This window comes from Pan troglodytes, chromosome 2, assembly GCF_028858775.2.
Source record: "Pan troglodytes isolate AG18354 chromosome 2, NHGRI_mPanTro3-v2.0_pri, whole genome shotgun sequence".
NCBI lineage: Eukaryota > Metazoa > Chordata > Mammalia > Primates > Hominidae > Pan > Pan troglodytes.
In genome coordinates, this window is record NC_086015.1 from 49,663,869 (window position 1) to 49,681,649 (window position 17,781).

Here is a 17,781-nt window from a genome sequence, read left to right on the forward strand (position 1 = left end):
TTGTTTACAGCACAAAGGCTTTAAATTTTGATGCAGTAGAATTTATCTACTTTTTTTCTTTTTTTGCCAGTGTTTTGGTGCTTTTTGTAGGAAAACATTGGCTGACCCAAGGTCACAAAGATTCATGTCCATGTTTTCTTCTAAATGTTTTAAAGAGATTTAACTAATAAGAAAAAAGTCTCACTTGTCCTCGCATTTGCCATTTCTGCTCCTTCTCATCCCTTTGTTTAGATTCAGGTTTTCATCTGGTACCATTTTTCCTTCTGCTTGAAGGACTTCTCTTAACATTTTTTCTTTTTCGTATGCTGATTTGGTGATGAATTCTTTAAACTTTTGTATTCTGAATTTATCTTTCTTTCATTTTTTTATTTTAAAATATATTTTTTTGGCTGGGCGCAGTGGCTCACGCCTGTAATCCCAGCACTTTGGGAGGCCGAGGCGGGCCAATCATGAGGTCAGAAGATCGAGACCATCCTGACTAACATGGTGAAACCCCGCCTCTACTAAAAATACAAAAAATTAGCCGGGCATGGTGGCGGGTGCCTGTAGTCCCAGCTACTGGCGAGGCTGAGGCAGCAGAATGGCGTGAACGCAGGAGGCAGAGCTTGCAGTGAGCCGAGATTGCACCACTGCACTCCAGCCTGGGCAACAGAGTGAGACTCTGTCTCAAAAAAAAAATTATATATATATTTATATTTATATATATATAATTATATAGATATATTTATATATAATTATATATTTTATATATATAATTATATATAAAATATATATATTGCTGGATATAGAATTCTAGCTTGATACTTTTTTGAGTTCCTTGAAGTTTTTTTGTTTTTTTTTTTTTTTTACTATTTTCTCCCTTATTTTTTTTTAATGAGAAATCTGATATCTCTATTCTCTGTATGTGACATGTTTTTCCCCCATTCTGGCTGCTTTTAAGATTTCATCATTGATTTTGAGAAATTTGATTATGATATCCTTGGTGTGCTTTTCATGTTTCTTGTGCTTAGGGGTTTGTTGAGCTTCTTGGATCTGTGTGTTTGTAGTCAGTCTTCATCAAATCTATTTCTTCACATTCATCCCCATCCACTAGGGACTCCAATTACTCCAATCTTAGGCATCTTGAAGTTGTCCCAGAGCTCACTTGTGCCCATTTCGTTATTTAAAAAGTTCTTTTCCTCTCATTTCATTTTGGACATTTTCTATTGCTGTACCTTTAAATTCACTAATGTTTTCTCTTGCATGGTGTAATCTGCTATTAATCCCATCCAGTGTATTCTCTTTTCTAAAATTTTTAAAAAGCTTTTTGTTATTTATTTATGTATCTTTTTTAAATTATACTTTAAGTTCTGTGTTACATGTGCACAATGTGCAGTTTTGTTACATAGGTATACATGTGCCATGTTGGCTTGCTGTACCCATCATTTACATTAGGTATTTCTCCTAATGCTATCCCTCCCCCAGCCCCCCACCCCCCCCAACAGGCCCCAGTGTGTGATGTCCCCTCCCTGTGTCCACGTGTTCTGATTGTTCAACTCCCACTTATGAGTGAGAACATGCGGTATTTGGTTTTCTGTCCTTGTGATAGTTTGCTGAGAATGATGGTTTCCAGCTTCATCCATGTCCCCAAAAAGGACATGAACTCATCCTTTTTATGGCTGCATAGTATTCCGTGGTGTATATGTGCCACATTTTCTTTATCCAGTCTATTATTGATGGATATTTGGGTTGGTTCCAAGTCTTTGCTATTGTGAATAGTGCCGCAATAAACATAACGTGTGCATGTGTCTTTATAGCAGCATGATTTATAATCCTTTGGGTATATGCCCAGTAATGGGATGGCTGGGTCAAATGGTATTTCTAGTTGTACATCCTTGAGGAATTGCCACACTGTCTTCCACAATGGTTGAACTAATTTACAGTCCCACCAACAGTGTAAAAGCGTTCCTGTTTCCCACATCCTCTCCAGCGTCTGTTGTTTCCTGACTTTTTAATAATTGCCATTCTAACTGACATGAGATGGTATCTCATTGTGGTTTTGATTTGCATTTCTCTGATGACCAGTGATGATGAGCATTTTTTCATATGTCTGTTGGCTGCATAAATGTCTTCTTTTGAGAAGTGTCTGTTCATATCCTTTGCACACTTTTTGATGGGGTTGTTGTTTTCTTGTAAATTTGTTTAAGTTCTTTGTAGATTCTGGATATTAGCCCTTTATCAGATGGGTAGATTGTAGAAATTTTCTCCCATTTTGTAGGTTGCCTGTTCACTCTGATGGTAGTTTCTTTTGCTGTGCAGAAGCTCTTTAGTTTAATTAGATCCCATTTGTCTATTTTGGCTTTTGTTGCCATTGCTTTTGGTGTTTTAGTTATGAAGTCCTTGCCTATGCCTGTGTCCTGAATGGTACTGCCTAGATTTTATTCTAGGGTTTTTATGGTTTTTGGTCTTACATTTAAGTCCTTAATCCATCTTGAGTTAATTTTTGTATAAGGTGGAAGGAAGGGATCCAGTTTCAGCTTTCTACATATGTCTAGCCAGTTTTCCCAGCACCATTAAGTAGGGAATGCTTTCTCCATTGCTTGTTTTTGTCAAGTTTGTCAAAGATCAGATGGTTATTTTTTTTTTTTTAAGATGGAGTCTTGCCCCCATTGTGCAGGCTGGAGTGTAGTGGCATGATCTCAGCTCAGTGCAACCTCCACCTCCCGGGTTCAAGCGATTCTCCTTCCTCAGCCTTCCAAGTAGCTGGGATTACAGGCATGCACCACCATGCCTGGCTAATTTTTGTATTTTTAGTAGAGACAGGGTTTTGCCACGTTGGCCAGGCTGGTCTCAAACTCCTGACCTCAGGTGATCCACCCGCCTCGGCCTCCCAAAGTGCTAGGATTACAGGCGTGAGCCACCGCACCCGGCCTGTTATTTATTTTGAGACACAGTCTTGCTCTGCTGCCCAGGCTGGAGTGCAATGGTGTGATCTCGGCTCACTGCAACCTCCGCCTCCCAGGTTCCAGCGATTCTCACGGGTCAGCCTCCTAATAAGTAGCTGGGATTACAGGCATGAGCCACCATGCCTGGCTAATTTATGTATTTTTAGTAGAGGTGGAGTTTTACTATGTTGGCCAGGCTGATCTCAAACTCCTGTCCTCAAGTGATAACGCCTTCCTTGGCCTCCCTAAGTGCTGGCATTACAGGTGAGAGCCACCATGCCCGGCCAGCCAATGTATTGTTTATCTCAGACATTTTGGTTTTCATCTCTAGCAGCTCAGTTTGAGCCTTTTAAATATTTTCCATGTTGCTACTTAACATTTCCAACATATTGAATATAGAAACAATAGCTTTTAATGTCCTTCTCTGCTAATTCTAATATCTGTGTCTGATCGGGGTTGATTTCCATAGATTGATTATTCTCTTCCCTGTGGGTTGTGCTTTCCTGCCTCTTTGCATGCCTGGGAATATTTGATTGGCTGCCAGACATTGTAAACTTTACCTTATTGAGTCTTGGATATTTTGTATTCTTTCAATCTTCTGAGCATTGTTCTGGGATGCTGTTAAATTATTTAGGAACAGTGATTCTAGTCTTGCTTTTATGATTTATTAGATGAATTCAAAGCAGAGCTCAGTCTAGGGCTTTATTATTCCTCATTCTCAGGGCTGGTGGGAATAGGCACTGTTTCCAGCTTTTGTGGGTGCCAGGCACTGTTCTTGCGAATCCTGCAGATGTTTGTCCTCTGACTTTGGTTAGTTTCCTCACAGGCAAGAGCTGATCCATGCTCTGCTGAACACTTAAAGGAGACCCTCTGCACATCTCTGGGTTGTCTCTGTGTGCAGTATTCTCATCTCTGATCCAGACGATAATAGCCTGGAATAGGGGAAATGGAAAACTAACTATAAGACAAAGACTTTGGAGTGGCACGTGAGAAGAGAATTGGAGCGTGAGGCAGCAGTGCTCAGAGCATGGTCCTTGGCCAGCACCAGCAAAGGCCGAGAAAGAGATGAGAACGTTTAGAGACCTTCCTAAGAGTTTGACAGAGTGGCTTTGTGTCAGTTGAATTGGATAATAACTACAGTTGGGGCTTGGATTTTATGTTTCATTTTTCTATATTATTGTATTTTACAAGATAATAAGTCTGACAGATGGAAATTAAAAACAAAAGCCTCCCATACCTAGCCCTTTGCCACAGATAAACTGAGAAGGAAGGAGTGATGTAGGGGATTTGGATGAGGAGGGAGAGAGGGTGGTGGTTATGATTCTTAGCTCTGGTGGGTGTCATTTGAGGAAACGGAAGGTCAGGTAGGGATGCTGGCAACAGTCACACCAGATGCCTGGTATGAGGTGCACTGGGCTGCGTTCCCCACTGTGATCCCACTTTTATCCTTACCAGGGAACCTGAAGGGTTTGGGTGACAGCCAGGGTCTCATTTCAGGGAAGGGGCAAAGGCAAGGTTGGACCCCAAGCCTGAGTGCTTTTCCACTTTGCCCCTTTCTGCTGTGCTCCTTGGCTTACTGAGGCTTGGCAAGCCTGCAAAATCGAGGCTGGATCTCTCCTTCACTTGAGCCAAACCAAATTGATTTGTTTTTAGCAATATCTTTTAAGAGTTAACCTATTCTGGGGCTGGGTGTTGTGGCCTATGCCTCTAATCCTAGCACTTTGGGAGGCTGAGGCAGCCAGATCACCTGAGGTCAGGAATTCAAGACCAACCTGGCCAACATGGTGAAACCCCATCTCTACTAAAAATACAAAAATTACCTGGGAGTGATGGTGCATGCCTGTAGTCCCAGCTACTCAGGAGGCTGAGCCAGGAGGATGGCTTGAGTCCAGAAGGCGGAGGTTGCTGTGAGCCAAGATTGCACCACTGCACTCCAGCCTGAGCGACGGAGCAAGACTGTCTCAAAAAAAAAAAAAAAAAAAAAAAAAAGAAAAGAAAAAAAAGAACCTATTCTAGAAAAGCTATTTGAAGTAGATTGGTTAGAATTTTGTGCGATGATGCAGATATTCTAAAGCTTCCCTAGTCACAAGTGGCCATCAAGTACTCAAGATATACTTGTTCAAGTCCTGGCGCTAAATTTTTAATGTTATCTTAATTGATTTAAACTTATATAAATAACCACATGTGGCTAGTAGCCACCATGGACAGTACAGGTAGAAGTCACTAACTGGGACAGTACAATCAAAACAGTCCAAGTGACTACTGATTTTTACTTTCTTTTCTCGGAAACTCTTCTCATTGTTGGGAAACCCTTGCATTTTTACTTCTCAGGGAGATATTTTGGAACTGAAATTTGTGGTGGAGTCTTACCGCCAAGGACCAGTTATGTTTCCAGAATAGGTTATAGCTTATTTCTATTTTATAGGGAAGGAAGAGTGATGAGTATTATTGCACGTTTTAGTTTTGTCAGATTAAATGGCTGACCTCTCTTTGTGATGTCCTTAACTCTTGTTTCCTTTGTTAAACTACACCGGCTTTATCAGATGCATTTTTCTCTTTTAAACTGAGGATGGCTTGAAGTCAAATATAAAATACTCATTCACGGCCTGCAGGTGGCTCACACCTGTAATCCCAGCACTGTGGGAGGCTGAGGCAGGTGGATAGCTTGAGCCCGGGAGTTTGAGACCAGCCTGGGCAACATGGTGAAACCCCGTCTCTACTAAAAATACACACAAAAAATTAGCCAGTCATGGTGGCATCCACGTGTGTTCCCAGCTACTCAAGGCTGAGGTGGGAGGATTGCTCCAGCCCAGGAGGAGATTGCACCACTGCACTCCAGCCTGGGTGACAGAGTAAGACCCTGTCTCAAAAAAAAAAAAAAAAAAAAAAAAGAAAGAAAAAATTCATTCACTACATCTATGGGAAGTGTCTTTTTGGAGTGGATTCTCTGTGAGTCTGCACATTTATCAGTCAATTTTTTTTTTTTTTTTTAAGACATGGTCTCACTCTGTCACCCAGGCTGGAGTACAATGGTTCAATCTCAGCTCACTGCAACCTCTGCCACCTGGGTTCAAGTGATTCTCCTGCCTCAGCCTCCTGAGTAGCTGGGATTACAGGCTCACGCCACCAGGCCTGGCTAATTTTTGTATTTTTAGTAGAGATGGGGTTTCACCCTGTTGGCCAAGCTGGTGTCGAACTCCTGACCTCAAGTGATCTGCCCGCCTCAGCCTCCCAAAGTGCTGGGATTATAGGCATGAGACACCACACTCGGCCTATCAGTCAATATTTTATAAACGGCTGATGTAAATAAAGAAAATAAAGAGCACTTTGACTACTGTCTTCTAAACTGTAAAAATGGTCTGTTGAGTATATATTTAGTGTGACTATCATCAGCTATTTCCTAGTGGAGGGAATTCCTCTACTGGAAGCAGGACGATTCTGAAACTAGAATTATAAAGATGTAACACTGACACTCCCACCCCCAGTTTATGTTTGATGCTGATTATTCAGGGATGGTTTAAGTCTTAGCATTTTTGACCAAGATGAACAGCATCAAATGGAAGTGCCAGTTCAGAGACAAGCCTGAGGCATAGTCTGACTTGGTGGTTCTCAAAGTGTGGTCCCTGGACTAGCACCATCAGCATCACTAGGGAACTTAACTAGAAATGCAGAGTCTCGGGCCCCTTCCCACACTTACTAAGTCAGCAGTCTGTGTTTCAACAAACCCACCTGGCGGTTCTGAAGCATGCTAAGGTTTGAGAACCACCTAAGTTTTTGGTGTTTATCCCTCGGCTATTCCATTTTGTCTTCTGTCCTTATTAGCTCTGCCAAAGCCGCAGCAGCTCCCTAGTGTTACATCTCTACGTATGAGTCGCCATAACAAGTCAGTGAGGACAGTGAAATTTGCCTCTTCAAGGGAGCAGAAGGAAGTTTAATTGGGAATGCCAGGAAATCCATCTACTTCCCTGGAAGGACTGAACGTTTATACCGTCCCCTCACAGATCCTTATGTTGAATCTCTAATCCCAACATGATGGTATTTGGAGGTGGAGTCTTTGGGAGGTGATTAAGTTATGAGAGTGGATACTTCCTGAATGGGATTAGTGTCCTTATAAGAAGAGCTCAGAGATGTAGTTAGTTCCCTTTCCACCATGTGAGAAAACAGCAGGAAGACAGCCATCTGTAAATCAGGAACTGGATCCTCACCAAGAACCGACCCTACTAGCACCCTGATGTTGGACTTCCAACCTCCAGAGCTGTGAGAAATAAATGTCTATTGTTTAAGCTACTCAGTTTATGGTATTTTGTTCTAACAGCCTAAAATGACTAAGACATTCCCCTTAGTCTGAGAGATATTCCTTTTGGAACAGAAAACAAGAGAGACAGTATAGTGTGGTGGAAAGAGTGTTGACTTTGCACAAGAGAGACCTGGGTTCGAATCTCAACTTTTCTATTTAACTTTTAGCTACATAGGTGAATTTAACCTCTTTAGCTTTTGTTTCTCCACCAGAAAAAAAAAAAAAAAGCTTCAGTAACTCAACCATAATATAGTAAGTGAGCTTCCTTTTTCTTTTTCTTTCTTTTTTTTTTTTTGAGACGGAGTCTCACTCTGTCGCCAGGCTGGAGTGCAGTGGTGCAATCTCGGCTCACTGCAACCTCCGCCTCCCGGGTTCAAGCGATTCTCCTGCCTCAGCTTCCTGAGTAGCTGGGATTACAGGCACGCACCACCACACCCAGCTGGTTTTTGTATTTTTAGTAGGGACGGGGTTTCACCATGTTGGCCAGGATGGTCTTGGTCTCCTGACCTCATGATCCGCCCACCTTGGCCTCCCAAAGTGCTGGGATTACAGGCGTGAGCCACCGCGCCCAGCCGACAAGTGAGTTTCAACTGCCCAAACGTCAGGGCACATTATTGCAAGATTAATGAAATGACTCAAGCAGGCCTCCAGGGCTGGCTGGCTTGGGGTAAATTGTGCTGCTTCAACCTGTCCTTGTCCTGGCTGTGGTTTGGCACCACCTAGTGGCGGTTGGGTGCTCTAGCTTAAATGTCAATAAGGAGGATTCTGGATCCTGCTCTTGATTGGAACTTTCAGGACAGTGGCAGTGATTCCAGGAATTTTCAGGTTAGTTGGCGTCTGTTTCATTGGCCAAATCTGGGGTGATTCAGCCTGGAGAATACCTTTTCTGCCTCCTTGCTTCTCAGCACCAGGTTGCTTGCTGTTTCCTACCTGGCCTCAGCCTCCTCTCAGCAACCCCCTTTCTCCAAAGATACAAACTTTAGCCTGTCTCCAAGTGGAAGGTTACCTATCAAGTTACATCTAAATGCCTGTCATCACAAGGAGTTTTTACGGAACTGTTCATGACACTTAAGTGAGACATGAGGCAAGTAAAAGGCCCAGTACCTAGAAAGTGTTTGAATGAAAATTCCCTTTTCCGGCCAGATATGGTAACTCACACCTGTAATCTCAACGCTTTGGGAGGCCAAGGTGGGAGGATTGCTGAGACCAGGAGTTCGAGGCTGCAGTGAGCTATGATTGTACCACTGCACTCCAGCCTGGGCAACAGAGCAAGACGCTGTCTCAAAAAAAAAAAAAAAAAAAAAAAAGGAAAAAGAAAGAAAGGCCTGTCCCATTTCCTGGCAGAAGAGAGAAACTGGATTCTGCATATAGGTGTGCATCCAACAAGCATTAAATACTGCTGCATGGCCTCATGGTGCAGTGGAACAAGCACAGTCTTCAGAGTCAGACAAATCTGGGTTCCCATCCTGCCCACTTACTACCTGGGTAAGCCTCAATTTCCTTACTTATGAAATGAAAACAATAATGTGTAATTCATAAGTATCATATTTTTACTCCAGAAAGTTAGGAGTAATCCTTGGGTGTGATTTCAAGTGATTCCCAAAAATAATCAATTCCTGTATCCTTGTACTGCTCCATGACATTGACATGTGATGTGTTTTATTTCTGCCTCACTCTTTACTGAACCCTTTCTACGCTCACTGAAACCTGGAGTAGGTGATGGCTTTGAGTAGGAAATGACTTTGTGAGTTTCTTTCGTAAAAGGCATGTGGCAGTACAGGGTCAGAAGGTGGGGTGATGCAGTAACCTGTGTGGCAAAGTTTTCAAGCATTTAAAAATATATGTGAAAGCCCTAAACATAGTACTTAGACCACAGAAGACAATCAGTAGATGTTAGGCTTTTCTCCCACTCAGAATACAAACAAATATATTTTGATACACTATCCAGTTTCTAACCTCAGGTGGTCTTTCAAAACCGAAGTGAAAAATGAAGTGTGAGTTCTTCAGAGCAAACTAAGCCCCACCCTCTTAGGTCAGTGGGGGAGTCTCAGTTTTTTAAAATTTGGAATAAAGGAAAATCAGACGTAGTCCCCCAACCCCCTGTACTGGCCTCCTGTGTCCGGACATGGGAATTCTCAGCTGTGGGAACTGGCAGCAAGAGGACTTATCTAGCCAGCTGGGCAATTTTTTAAATGATCGGAGCAATACCTGCTCATTGGTAAATCTTTGGGAAAGTGTAGGAAAGTATATAGAAGCAACCAACTAGGAAATAAACCATCCCCTCCACCATGCAGATTCTTTTTTTTTTTTTTTGGAGACTGAGTTTTGCTCATGTTGCTCATTGCAGGCTGGAGTGCAATGGTGTGATCTCAGCTCGCCGCAATCTCCACCCCTTGGGTTCAAGTGATTCTCCTGCCTCAGCCTCCTGAGTAGCTGGGACTACAGGCATGCACCACCATGCCTGGCTAATTTTGTATTTTTAGTAGAGAGGGGGCTTTTCCACGTTGGTCAGACTGGTCTTGAACTCCCGACTTCAGGCGATCTGCCCGCCTTGGCCTCTCAAAGTGCTGGGATTACAGGCATGAGCCACCGTGCCTGGCCTCACCATGCAGATTCTAAATATGTCCACTCAGAGGCGTTTTCACTCATGGGCAGATTTCCTTTCCAGTCTTTTTTTCTTTGAATTTCTTTATATAGTTGAGATGCACAATTTTTAAATCTTGCTTTTTTACTTTTCACATTATAACATAAGGGTTTTCTTTTAAGATTAAAAGTATTGTTTTTCATATTATATATATTTCTAGAAAAATTTAATATAGAAATATGTGAAGTAAAGTGAAATTTCTCTCTAATACCATCTGTCACTGTACCTAATACTAGAAAGAAAATTTAAAATATTAAAGTATATAAAGTAGAAAGTGATGTTTCACTGTTATACTTCTACCAGTGTTACCCACTGTTTGTTTTTTTCCCTTTTGCATATCAATGGTATCTGCAAATTACTGAAATGGAATTGTACTATAAATACACTTGTCAAGTTTGCTTTTTTCACTTGTTAATATATTTTCAGTCTGGGTGCAGTAGTTCACACCTGTAATCCTGAGATGGGCTGATCACTTGAGCCCAGGAGTTGTTGACCAGCCTTAGACAACATGGCGAAACACTGTCTCTACAAAAAATACAAAAATTAGGCAGTTGTGGTGGTGCACACCTGTAGCCCTATCTACTCAGGAGGCCGAGGTGGGAGGATTCCTTGAGCCTGGGAGGCTGAGGCTGCAGATTGCACCACTGCACTCCAGCCTGGGTGACAGAGTCAGGCTCCATCTCAAAAAAACCCCAAACATATATATATGCTATCCTTCTGTAGTATAAGCATTTTCCAATATGACTAAAACACTATTTAAATGACATTTTAAATAGCTATGTAACATTTCATCATTTATATGTACTCTGGTTTATATAACCATTCCTCTAAGGCTGCCAGTTTGGATCTAAGTAAATATTTATTCACTTTTTAAAATTCTTTCCCAAAGCTAAGTCTCAGATAACCTCACTGAGTCAGAGATAAACATTTTAAAGTTTCCCTTCCAGGGAGAGTTTATCATCTTACACTCTCAGCAGTAGCTTATGAAAATATACAGTGACAACAATCACAAACACTTAAAAAATCTTTGTTGATCTCCTGGGTGAAAAAGCTCTCGTTTAATTTGTTTCTTAACGCTAGAGGGTTCAGTGCTTCTGCATGTTCAATGATCTTCCTCTGTGATTTTTGGAATAGAGGTGATCTTTGCCCTATTACACAAAACGTTGATTTCCAGCTCAGATTCCTTAGAACTTGCTAACCCCATTCCTGGAACCAAAGTGCTGTTTGCTGTGTTCTCCATACATTGGATCAGAAGCCCAAGCTCTGGAAGTCCTGCGCCGTTTCCTGGTGGCCTCCTAGCTCCCTCTAGGGGCCCCATCCGCAACTGCAGCCCCACCTTCTTTCCTCTCTTGAGGAATGAGTTTACCCTACGGGAATTCCGAGAAGGAAGAGGCGAAAGTGGGGAGCTCCACAAGTAAAGATTTGGACTTTGTGATCAGACAGTGTGTGAATAGTTTTGCTTACTGGTTGAGCAGCTTCTCTTAGGTGGGCTGTCTTTTTTTTTTTTTTTTTCCCGAGACGGAGTCTCTCTCTGTCATACAGGCTGGAGTGCAATGGCGCGATCTTAGCTTCCTGCAGCCTCCGCCTCCCAGGTTCAAGCGATTCTCCTACCGCGGCCTCCCAAGTAGCTAGGATTATAGGCGCGTGCCACCATGCCAAGCTAATTTTTGTATTTTTAGTGGAGATGAGGTTTCGCCATGTTGGCCAGGCTGGTCTCGAACTCGTGACCTCAAGTGGTCCAACAGCCTCAGCCTCCCAGAGTGCTGGGATCACAGGCGTGAGCCACCGCGCCCGGCCAGGTGGGCTGTTTGTGTTCCTCGTCACCTTGTTCCTGGGGAGGGACAGAGGGCAGCAGATCAGCTGTCACCCAGGTAGGTGTCCGACGTGGGAAAAATATGGGAAAGATACTCTAGTTAGTTCTCATTTTCTTTTCTAAAACTTCGAGTTCTCTGGAGTCCCTTTATAGAGAGAAAGTTTAAGTAACTGAAATTAATTTCCTTGGCTGCCAAGGGGGTTCTGATGATGATCCCTGAGATCACCCAGCTGTAGGTAGACATTCTTGGTACCTTAGTTTAGCAGAGTCAGAAAATACTGCGAACGTTCAAGGATGGGGACCTTCTAGAAGAGAGGGCAGCAGTAACTTTGAGGGGAGGACAAGAGAGCAGCTTTGGAGACCTAAAGAGTTGTGGCCTTCTATGTAAGTCCTATTATCCCTTCCATGCACCCCCACCCACATTCCCCTACTCCATTAAACTTTGTTTCAGGTTATAAAATAATGCATAATTATTGCAGGAAAAAATGGTAATTGAAAATCACCTATTTCTTACACTCAAAGATAATGACTTAAAATTTGGTGTACATCTTATGTGTATGAGTGTACACATAATTTTGTCATCATATATGTGAGTGTGTTCATAACTGTAACCCACATACTTATATACTTCCTTTAAAATATTTCAAGTATTTTTCCCTGTCAATAAATATTTTTTTGAAAACACAATCTTTTTATGGCTGCATAATATTCCAACATGTATATGGGTTATCATTTAATAGGAATTGGACATTTGATGCTCATTTTTAGCAAGCTATTATAAATCTGAGATGACGATTTCTGGAACTAGGATAAATTCCTGACATAGAATTTTTGGGGAGAAAATATCTGAACTTTGTAAATTCCACTGACATTTAATACAAATTTCTCTCCTAAGAGCTTGTTTTAGCTTCTGCTATCCCTTGCAGAGTGTGAACAAGTATCTGTTTGTCTGTGTCATTACTAACACTGGGGTTATCATTCTTTTTAAGCTTTGCTAGTCTGATAGGTAAAGCATAGGGTTTTTTGTTGTTGTTTGTTTTTGGACAGACAGAGTCTCACTCTGTTGCCCAGGCTGGCGTGCACAGACATGATCTCAGCTCACTGCAGTCTCAACCTCTAGGCACAAGTGATCCTCCTAGCTCAGCCTCCTAAGTAGCTGGGACTACAGGCGTGCCCCACTACACCTAGCTAACTTTTTTATTATTTGTAGAGATGGGATCTTGCTGTGTTGCCTAGGCTGGTCTTGAGCTCCTGGGTTCAAGTGATCCTCCCACCTTGGCCTCCCAAAGTGTTGGAATTACAGGTGTGAGCCACTGTGCCTGGCAGCAATATTTTTTAAATCATGAGGAAAGCTAAAGATTTTATTTTATAGTTATTGATCATTCATACTTATTTTGTGGTTTGTCTGCCTATTCTTTACCCATTTTTTATATAGGACTGTTACTTGAGTTATTTTCATATTAGAGTTACATCCTTTTCTGTCATACAGTATAGATGTTTGCTCTAGTTTGTTATTGCCTTTTCGTTTATGGTGTTTCACCTAAGTGTGTGTGTGTGTGTGCGCGCGTGTAAAACCTACTGGAAGGTACTATGGGAAATAATCCTTATTTACCTGTCACCCAGAATGCACAGACATTTTTACATTATAGTTTTGGTTTGATATTTTTTATAAAGGAAATTAAATATATAAAAATTGTGTGTGTATTTGAAAACCTACTGGAAAGTACTATAGGAAATAATCCTTATTTACCTATCACCCAGAATGCACAGACATTTTTACATTGTAGCTTTGATTCTGTATTTTTATAAAGGAAATAAAATATTATATAAAAATTGGAATCATCTTGATTCCTTTTCCCATCCTCTCCCTTCCTTCCCTAGGGCAGCTGCCATTATGAATTGAAATTTTCCTACTGTTACCATATATACTATTGTCAATAAAAAACATACAGTACTAGTTTACAGTACTAGTTTGTGGCCAGGCATGGTGGCTCACACCTGTAATCCCAGCACTTTGGGAGGCCGAGGTGGGTGGATCACCTGAGGTCTGGAGTTCGAGACCAGCCTGGCCACCATCTCTACTAAAAATACAAAAATTAGCCAGGTATGGTGGTGAGTGCCTGTAATCCCAGTTGCTTGGGAGGCTGAGGCAGGAGAATCACTTGAACCTGGGAGGCAGAGGCTGCAGTGAACCAAGATCGTGCCACTGCACTCCAGCCTGGGCGACACAGCGAGACTCCGTCTCAAAAAAAAAAAACAGTACTAGTTTGTGTATGCGTGTGTGCGCACTCTCAAACTTACACATATACGATCATTGGTATATCTTCAGGCATTTTGCCTTATTTGCACTGGTGTTCAGTTCAATTAATAATGATATGCATAGATCTAGCCCTTTCATTTTGACTGCTGTCTGGTATTACATCCAGTAAATACAGCTCCAGTTTCTTCGTCTATTTATCAATTCTCATATCTACTGAACACTGAAGACACTTCTAGTTTTTCCATAACAACGTTGCCGTGAACATCCATACATGTCTGTCCTCATGCATGTTTGGGTAATCTTCTCAAGGGGCAACCTTAGAAGTGTGTTGTGGATTATGTGTATTTTCAGATCTATTGGCCCTTGACAAATTGTTCCCAAGTAGTCATCCCCGTTGATGATACTCCCACCTTGTCCCACACCTTCCAAGACATGCTATTAGATTTAGTAATTTTTGCCAATCTATGAAAGTGAGATAGAATCTCATTGTGGTTTTAGTTTGCATTATCCTGATTGTTGATAGGATAGAACATCTTTTTATTATAAATATTGGGGTTATGATTAATAATCCTGGTTATTCCTAAGGTATAACAGGTTTTCTATTCTATGCACTTTCTCTTCCTGCCCTTTGCTCATTTCCCCATTGGATTATTTATCTTTTTCTTATTAATTGGTGTTCTTTGTGTCTTAGGTACTAATACTATTTTAATTTATTTTATTTATTTATTTTTGAGACAGAGTCTTGCTCTGTTGCCCAGTCTTGACTCACTGCAATCTCCACCTCCTGGGTTCAAGTGATTCTTCTGCCTCAGACTCCCAAGTAGTGCGTGGCACCATGCCTGGCTAATTTTTTTTTTTTTTTTTTTTTTGAGACAGAGTCTCCCTCTGTCACCCAGGCTGGAGTGCAGTGGCATGATCTCGGCTCACTGCAACCTCCGCCTCCTAGGTGCAGGCGATTCTCCTGCCTCAGTCTCCCAAGTAGCTGGGGTTACAGGTGCATGCCACCATGCCCAGCTCTTTTTTGTATTTTTAGTAGAGATGGGGTTTCACCATATTGGCCAGGCTGATCTCGAACTCCTGACCTCAGGTGATCCACCTGCCTCAGCCTCCCAAAGTGCTGGCACTACAGGCTTGAGCCACCGTGCCTGGCCAATTTTTGTACGTTTTGTAGAGACGAAGTTTCACCATGTTGGCCAGGCTAGTCCCAAACTCCTGACCTCAAGTGATCCTCCCGTGTCAGCCTCCCAAAATGCTGGGACTACAGGCGTGAACAACTGTGCCCGGCCAGATACTAATAGCATTTTATATGTGCTTTGGCCATCTTCTGATCCATGGCTTACTCTTCCTTTTTTCTTTAACTCAACATGTACTGCACTCTGTTAGAGTATTGCCAAGCCCTCCCCTCCAATTATGAAGCTGACTTAGCTATATCTTCAAGGAATGTAGCATATACTCAGAGTATTAAAAAGTCCTACAGGAACCAACAGGAGGGCTGGGGAAACATTCAGACAACACTAGATCTGGTAGCAACGACCACCACAGCAAAGAAGATGGATTTGTAGTTACAGTTACTTCCTTTTTTATGCCTTTTCCTCTGCGTCGATGCTTTCAGGGTCCTCTCTGAGGTCTGAGGAGTGTTCTTTGACAGTCTTGTCGCTATCTGCCTTGCGCTGCTTTGCCTCCTGTGGGCATCACCAGGCGAGGGCAGCCAGTGTTCGTCTGGTGGGTTTCTCTGTATCTCGGGTACTGTTTGTGACAATGATGATTTTACTTTCATTTTGTTGGCTGGCCCCAAAGGGCTTGGTTTAACTTTTTGCAGAGGGGTTCATTCAGTTTCTGAAACCCCCACGTTGCCTGTTGAGTATGTGTTGAGCCTAGCACTGGAAATGCCCTCAGATCTGTGAATACTGCCAAGTAGGGGATCCCGGGACACCCTCTGCTGACCTTGAGCTCACAGCCCCATTGTGTTTTCCATAAGAGATGAGAGGGAATCAGTCCCTCTCATCCTTTTATCAAAAGGATGTTTACCTGTGTTAGCCTTATGGAAGCAAGAGTTCCATCCAAGGAATCAGGGTGCTTTGAACTTTTCCCACTCCCGCCTACTCGTTTTAGGTCAAGAGAAACAAAAATATCCTTCCAACAATGTGTGTTTTCTACAGTTTAGGTGAGAAAAAGATAGGAAAATAATAGTTAACCAATGTATAGGACTCTCCTGATAGGCGGTCACAGTGGTCCTGGAGCACATGTCCAAGGTGACTGTCATAAATGCCTGTGGGAAACTGCATCTTCACAAGAGACTGTTGCCTGGATGCCCCCTTGTGTTGCCTCTGCTGTCCTGCCACCAAATGCTTTGCTGGCGTCTTTCCAAGCAGATAGGAGGCGCTGGAAGGTGAGCGTAGGATGACTTCCAAGTCAGCCCTTGAGTCTTTTTGCCAAATAGCACCTGCCAGGGCACCCTTCCTCCCGGCCTCAGCCTGCCTGCCTCTCGCCGAGGGCCACGGCATCTTTTAGGAACTGGAAAGTGTCATTGACAGTTGGCGGTTTTTACGTGTTTATTTCTGCGTAAAGATTTTGCTTTTCACTTTTCACTTTTTCCACTGCATATTAAAATTTTTCTTTTTTTACCCTGTGTTTGTGATTTTTTCCTTAGGCCGGAAGCTGAGAGGAAAAGCCTTTTATTTTGTCAATGGCAAAGTGTTTTGTGAAGAAGACTTCCTGGTGAGTGTGTCACTGAAGCCTCCCCTTGCATGTCCTGGCCAGAGTCAGAGGGCAGGGGCCTGGGGGGACCTGGGCCAGCATGTAGGGAAGCTGCACTGCTGGAGAGAGGGGCCCTGCCTTTCCTTCTGTAGATACTTGGGGGTGGCCATGTTCCTGAGGCCAATGGCAAACCACACAGCCTTGTACTTTGAAGGAACTGTGCGGTCACTTGGCTATCCTCTTGCTGCTTTCTGCAGTTCTGCCTCTTCCACCACCCTGGACTCCTCCTCTTAGACCACTGGACTGGGACCTGGGCTCTCTTCTTCTCATCCCACTCTCTCTGGGGATCTAGCTTCTCCCATGGACTGGAAGTCCATCCATGTGCCAGTGGCTCCCAGACCTGAACTCTAGCCCTGCCACACCTCTGAGGCCAGCTGCTGGCATCCCACTGGCCCCTGGGCTGTGTCCCAGCCCCTCACGTACCAGCCCCTCACCATATTTCTGTGAAGCAGAAAAATCTTACCTTGCCTTGGGTCCTGATCTGTGAGAATTGCCTCCTAGGTTTGTCCTCAACCCCACCTCCTTGAACGCAGCCAGGCGTTGAACTCTGTGCTGCCATGTCTTCCACAATTCTGCCTCCGTTCATACCTCCGGCATGGCTCAGCCAGGCTAGCTTAACGGCCTCTGCACACCCGCATCAAGAGGCCTTATAGGGCATAAACCTGGCCTGCTTGGTCCCAGCATGTGCAGGGTACAAAGCACACTCAGAAGCTCTCCGAGGTCTGGAATCCCCAGCTGCCCACACCTGTGCAACCTCATGCCTTCGTGCCTTTGCTTGGGCCATTTCCCCTGCTTGCAACGTCTTGCCCCTTTATTTTCCCAGATCCCCCCAACAGCCTTCCTGTCCCTCCTGCACCCACAATGGAGGAGCTCTTCTGTGCTGCCACCATGCCCGGGGCCTGCCCTGGCAGGGCTGTGGGCTGTTAGCCCTGAGCAGTATGTCTGCTTACAAGTCTCTCCTCCATTGACTGAAAGCTTCCAGGATAGAAAGAACATGCGTCTTCACCTTCACACCTGCAGATTCTAACAAGATGCCATGCAGACTGGGTGCTTGGTAGTTGGTGGTTGAAATGACTCTGTCATCTC

At 43.3% G+C, this 17,781-nt stretch overlaps 1 protein-coding gene across 3 annotated transcripts in view; it reads left to right on the forward strand.

Moving 5' to 3' along the window:
• Positions 1 to 17,781, forward strand: part of LIMD1 (LIM domain containing 1) — an 85,419-nt gene that overhangs the window by 53,283 nt on the left and 14,355 nt on the right. For 2 of the 3 annotated variants that reach the window (XR_001713292.4, XM_001147894.8), the window contains exon 3: positions 16,589 to 16,656. Coding sequence is in view for 2 of the 3 variants with exons in the window: in XM_001147894.8 (XP_001147894.4) it covers positions 16,589 to 16,656 (68 nt within the window). In the remaining variant the exon portion in view is untranslated. Of the gene's footprint in view, positions 1 to 8,538; positions 8,707 to 16,588; positions 16,657 to 17,781 lie in introns of those variants that run through there. The other variant, XM_009445346.5, reaches the window with a different exon arrangement.